This window comes from Salvelinus sp. IW2-2015, unplaced genomic scaffold, assembly GCF_002910315.2.
Source record: "Salvelinus sp. IW2-2015 unplaced genomic scaffold, ASM291031v2 Un_scaffold1273, whole genome shotgun sequence".
Lineage (NCBI taxonomy): Eukaryota > Metazoa > Chordata > Actinopteri > Salmoniformes > Salmonidae > Salvelinus > Salvelinus sp. IW2-2015.
Window position 1 is genome coordinate 97,547 of NW_019942811.1, and position 6,000 is coordinate 103,546.

At 40.2% G+C, this 6,000-nt stretch overlaps 1 protein-coding gene across 1 annotated transcript in view; it reads right to left on the bottom strand.

Moving 5' to 3' along the window:
- Nucleotides 1-4,374, bottom strand: part of LOC112070274 (mitofusin-1) — a 26,408-nt gene extending 22,034 nt beyond the window's left edge. Inside the window, exons 1-5 of the mRNA XM_024137698.2 lie at nt 4,204-4,374; nt 3,290-3,431; nt 3,012-3,147; nt 671-833; nt 123-247 (exon numbers count right to left, since the gene is read on the bottom strand). Of these exons, the coding sequence (XP_023993466.1) occupies nt 123-247; nt 671-833; nt 3,012-3,147; nt 3,290-3,410 (545 nt within the window). The 5' untranslated portion in view covers nt 3,411-3,431; nt 4,204-4,374. The remainder of the gene's footprint in view (nt 1-122; nt 248-670; nt 834-3,011; nt 3,148-3,289; nt 3,432-4,203) is intronic.
- Nucleotides 4,375-6,000: the final 1,626 nt, after the last annotated feature.

Below are 6,000 nucleotides of genomic sequence, written 5' to 3' on the forward strand. Positions count from 1 at the left end.
AACCATAACAGACAACCGTGTATATCTTGCTATTCGTAAAGCTCTGGAGCACTGTACAAGTTGTTAAGACCAGCGGTGTAATTGAAAGGTGTGGTAGCGTTGTCAGGGTAACGTTACTGTACCTGTCTACAAGGACCAGGTCGTCTCGGAGCAGGGCACACTTGGTCTTGGGCCAGAAGACTCGGACCAGGCAGCCTGCATCCAGACTCTGGTCCATGTGCAGCGCATGACCCAGCTGGTTCACAGTCTGGAAAGAAAGAGGGAGTCATAGTATAATTTAAATGGATTTCAAGTCACTCAAATTCTGCCCGACTGACAACTTGTATATAATGGTCAAAGTTGAGCCTGTGTCTGAGGTCAAAGTTGAGCCTGTGTCTGAGGTCAAAGTTGAGCCTGTGTCTGAGGTCAAAGTTGAGCCTGTGTCTGAGGTCAAAGTTGAGGACGGCATAATAATCTGATCTAGACTAAAGTTGTTGAATTGCTTAGAGGGTCAGAAAGAAAAACGTGACTGAGGGTACTATGTATGAGTGGTAAGAAGAGTTCATCTCTAAGTAACTCAATCAGGTAGCACGTTTCCAACTCCACTGAGGGTGTAAAGCCCACTGTGTGAGTGGTAAGAGAAGCTAGCCTAATCTTCCAGCCAGTATATCCACATCTCCAGAGAACTTACCTTGATGCTCTTCTCCTCCTCTGAGCCCTCCGTCTTGAGGTAGGCATTGTTCGAGTCCGTGCCCTCCACACTCAGGAAGCAGTTGGTGGTGTGACCCATGCCACTGGGCAGCACCCGGTCCCTCAGCATGGCATTCACCACTGTACTCTTCCCATTACTCGTCCTAAGCAAAGAACACAACGTAAGAGGTCTATAGTGACACCTCATTTTCATCAAACATACAGTTTAAGTCGGAAGTTCACATACACCTTAGCCAAATACATTTAAACTCAGTTTCACAATTCCTGACATTTAATCCTAGTAAAAATTCCCTGTCTTAGGTCAGTCAGAATTAACACTATTTTAAGAATGTGAAATGTCAGAATAATAGTGGAGAGAGTTATTTCAGCCTTTATTTCTTTCATCACATTCCCAGTGGGTCAGAAGTTTACATGCACTCAATTAGTATTTTGTAGCATTGCCTTAAAATCGTTTAACTTGGGTCAAACATTTTGGGTAGCCTTCCACAAGCTTCCCACAATAAGTTGGGTGAATTTTGGCCCATTCCTCCTGACAGAGCTGGTGTAACTCAGTCAGGTGTGTAGGCCTCCTTGCTCACACACACTTCAGTTCTGCCCACAAATGTTCTATAGGATTGAAGTCAGGGCTTTGTGATGGCCACTCCAATACCTTGACTTTGTTGTCCTTAAGCCATTTTGCCACTACTTTGGAAGTATGCTTGGCGTCATTGTCCATTTGGAAGACCCACTTACAACTGAGCTTTAACTTCCTGACTCATGTCTTGAGATGTTGCTTCAATATATCCACACAATTTTACTTCCTCATGATGCCATCTATTTTGTGAAGTGCACCAGTCCCCCCTGCAGCAAAGCACCCCCACAACATGATGCTGCCACCCCCGTGCTTCACGGTTGGGATGGTGTTCTTCGGCTTGCGAGCATCTCCCTTTTTTCTCCAAACATAACGATGGTAATTTATGGCCAAACAGTTCTATTTTTGTTTCATCAGACCAGAGGACTTTTCTCAAAAAAGTACAATCTTTGTCCCCATGTGCAGTTGCAAACCGTAGTCTGGCTTTTATATGGCGGTTTGGGAGCAGTGGCTTCTTCCTTGCTGAGCGGCCTTTCAGGTTCTGACGATATAGGCCTCGTTTTATTGTGGATATAGATATTTTTGTACCCGTTTCCTCCAGCATCTTCACAAGGTCCTTCTTGTTCTGGGACTGATTTGCATTTTTCGCACCAAAGTACGTTCATCTCTAGGAGACAACGCTCCTTCCTGAGCGGTATGACAGCTGCATGGTCCCATGGTGTTTATACTTGCGTACTATTGTTTGTACATATGAACGTGGTACCTTCAGAAATTTGGAAATTGCTCCCAAGGATGAACCAGGCTTGGAGGTCCAAACCTTATTTTCCCAAGGTCTTGGCTGATTGCTTTTCCCATGATGTCAAGCAAAGAGGCAGAGTTTGAAGGTAGGCTTTGAAATACATCCACAGGTACACCTCCAATTGACTCAAATTATGTCAATTAGCCTATCAGAAGCTTCTAAAGCCATAACATCATTTTTCTGGAATTTTCCAAGCTGTTTAAAGGCATAGTCAATTTAGCGCATGTAAACTTCTGATCCACTGGAATTGTGATACAGTGAATTATAAGTGAAATAATCTCTGTAAACAATTGTTGGAAAAATTACTTGTGTCATGCACCAAGTAGATGTCCTAACAGACTTGCCAAAACTATAGTTTGCTAACAAGAAATGTGTGGAATAGTTGAAAAACGACTTCAACCTAAGTGTATGTAAACTTCCGACTTCAACTGTACATACAATCTCATGAGGAAATAACTACAGGAATTTCAACCCGTTATGGTTTACTGGCTTATGACTAGGCAATTTATCATTATGAATCTTGTCCAATAGCTAGTTAGCACATACAGAATGATAAATTACCACATCGGTTGAGACTATTCATAAAGAGGATTGGTTTCATGAGATAAAAGCCTGATGGCGCAGAGCAGTTTCAACAGAAGTGTGCTTCAATGAACCAGCAGTAAAACGGAAAGTGAAAGCAGAACTGCACCTTTTCTTCATCATCCTCAATTAGCAAAGCTGAAAGCTTGGGACACCAAGTGTCTACTACGATACAATTCCTAGTATGCAATGGTGTAACATGAACAATGTTAACTGATCAATAAAGGCCAAACTCAATGTCATGATCCATTGATCTTTGCTCAAATGTGGTTGCACACTTCAGTTCTAGCCTGGAAACTGTAATTTAAAAAAAATCTAAATAAATGCAAAAGTGGAAAAATCAAAATGCAGCAGACTATAAGCATTTACCTGCCAAAGAAGGCCACCTTCATGTGTCTGCGTGCCAGCACATCTTTTATAGTTTGCAGTTTGCCAGCATACGCCCGAATCTGCTCCTGTTGCTCCCGACTTGCAATGTTCTCTAAGGCATCATTCCGACAAGTTTCTGACAAATCACACAACAAAGAAAAATTAAGAGAACAGTGTACTCACAACATAACAAAAAGCAAACCCTTTCTGCATTCGACTACTTCCTTCGACATTCAAAATGTGCCTGACGCATCTGATTTACTATACAGCACACTCACCTTCTACAAACACAGAACCTTCCTTCACATACTCCAGCAGTTGATCAAACACGTCACTTATCTTTTTCTTGGCCACTACAAAGCGTTTGAGTGGAGAATAGTCGTCCTGAGGCGAATCCATGCTTCAGCTTTCTGATTTGATCTGATCGAGGGAAAGTATGCACATTACAAAACGGGTGGAATATTCATCATACTTAGTGCAATACCTCATTATACACTGCAAGTTGTCCTTATCCCCAAAAACTGACAAGTCTGTTCCTTGACATTGACTAGCCGTGATGCCCGAGCATGTGCCTGGACCATGCTAGATACTTAGCATTATTATCATCATCATCATCATCACTTTCCCAATGAACACAGCTGGTCAGCTAACAGACATTCACACCACAACTTAAAATAATTATAAYAATTCCATATCAGCCTTCATGAGTCAAAGCAAAATAACAGCTGTTACTATTGTAAGACTTATGTATGACACAACTAGCTACATGTCTGGGTTGGTTAACAGGATCTGGTTAGCAAATGAAAACACTGGTTGGCTACAAAACATTCCAGCAGTCGACAAAACATTAGCAACTAGCTAAAGGTTGAGTAACCGTACACTGACAAGCGACAGATATTGAATGACATGTCAACAAAAATCTTGGCTGAAAGAATGTGGCTGGGTAGGTAACGTTAGCTATTTGCACCCAGCTAGCTAGCTAACAAGTCATTAGCGGAAATCAACTACCTACCAAACATTGGAATTTCTTTACATTACAAAATGTTATTTGTTATATCACATTTCTAACTAACAAATTGGTGTTATTTCGCATTATTGAAATTCAGCTGTTTTGTAACGCGTGTCATTGTCTTATGTCAGCTAACTAGCTAACGTTAGCTATCTTCATGGTAGTCATTTGAATTCCCCTTACCACAACTTCAGGCGAGATGGCCAAAGCTACCTTTTCATACCACAGACAGGAGTAAACCTTATTTCCGATAATGAATAGTCAATATTTGGTAAGGCTATTGCTACAGGTCGCTAGCTAACAATTCATGTATTACTCAGTCCAAGCAGCTCCAAACGGTCAGGGCAAAGGGGTGGAACTATATGTCAACGAGTTGACATGTGACCATGAGTCATCCAATCAATGGCCAAAGAATGCAACCAACTCCTTGGTGACCCCCTCTCACCTTTGGCAAGGGCCCAAGTATTGTTTTGACTGAGTGCATTAAAACCTAGAGTCAAGAGTTATTCAACTGTACATACAATATTGATGACAATTATCCCGCTAAAGGGATCCGTGCGCCAAGATTATTAATTAAGAAGATGCTGTCTGCAACAGCTCAGGACCAAAGTTGAAAATATGTCGTTGCAAGATATGTATGTCAACGTCATTACCAAACAGCTACAGATAGTTAGCTAACTGGTAGGGACAATGGACAAATGTGGATAAATAATGTTACTGTATCTGACACAATCTGCCAGAATATTTGTTTTCGTTAAATAGAAGAACAATCTGCACCTTGTCTTTTAACAATGCTTATAGAAGCATGTTACAAAACATAGAAAACTACAAAAGGCTGAAATGTATCCATATGAATATGTTCACCTTAATTTTAAACATGACTGCAGTAGTCTATTACAGTAAAATACACTTCTATGGGCTATGTTTGAAAGTAAGATAACTTGGGTAACATTGAATCTGTAATTTAGTAGCCTACCATATCAAGTTTAGCCTAATACCACTGACTACATTAAATGTTGTCTACATGTGGTTCACTGGATTATGAGTAGTTAATTAGCTATGTCATGATGAATCTTGTCCAATAACTAGTTTGCTCAATGTTAAAATACCACATTGGGTGAGACTATTCATAAAGAGGACCGGTTTTGTAAGATTAAAGCCCAAGGAAGCAGAGCTGTTTCAATGATATTGTGCTTCAATGAACCGGCAATAAAAAGGAAACTGAAAGCAAATTTGCCCTGCACCTCTTTTTCATCAACTTCAATTAGCAAAGCTGAAATCGTGAAAACAAATGTCTACTACAGTACGATAGACTTTGTATCCATGGTGCAACAACAATAATATTAAACTGATCAATAAAAGCCAAGACTACAAACGGCTGGAATGTATCCGTATGTTCACCTTAATGTTGAACATGACTGCAGTATGCCGAGAATAATACTTCCATAGGCTATGTTTGAAAGTGAGATAACGTGTGGCCATAGTTAAACTAATTGTCTTTATGTCCATGGGTAACATCTTTCATTTTGTAGCCTATATCAAGTTTTGCCCGATTAAATATCACTGACTACATAGTCTAAAGAAAACAAATACAGGCAGGTAGGCTATGCTGCCCTCTGTTGAAAAATGTATGTATAACTCAAGAAAAATTGTCAATTGGAATTACATTATAGCCTATTCAAAACAGACATTATAATGCATAACAGAAAAAAATATTCAAGGCTCACGAAAATGATTTACCTTTTAATCATCAAGCCACAAATTGTATTTTTGTTAATCATTTCCATGCCAGTGATGATGTGCTGCAGGACTAGTCAGTCATCAAAACTACATAATATCAAGGCATTCTTCATTTTACAAATTGATACATGAATGAACGGTCCGTGCAATCAGAATCCTTGGGACGTCCCTACCCCATTGAAGTTTACAATGGTAAAGGTACGGGTTATGGTTAAGGAATGGTTATGGTTATGGTTTGGT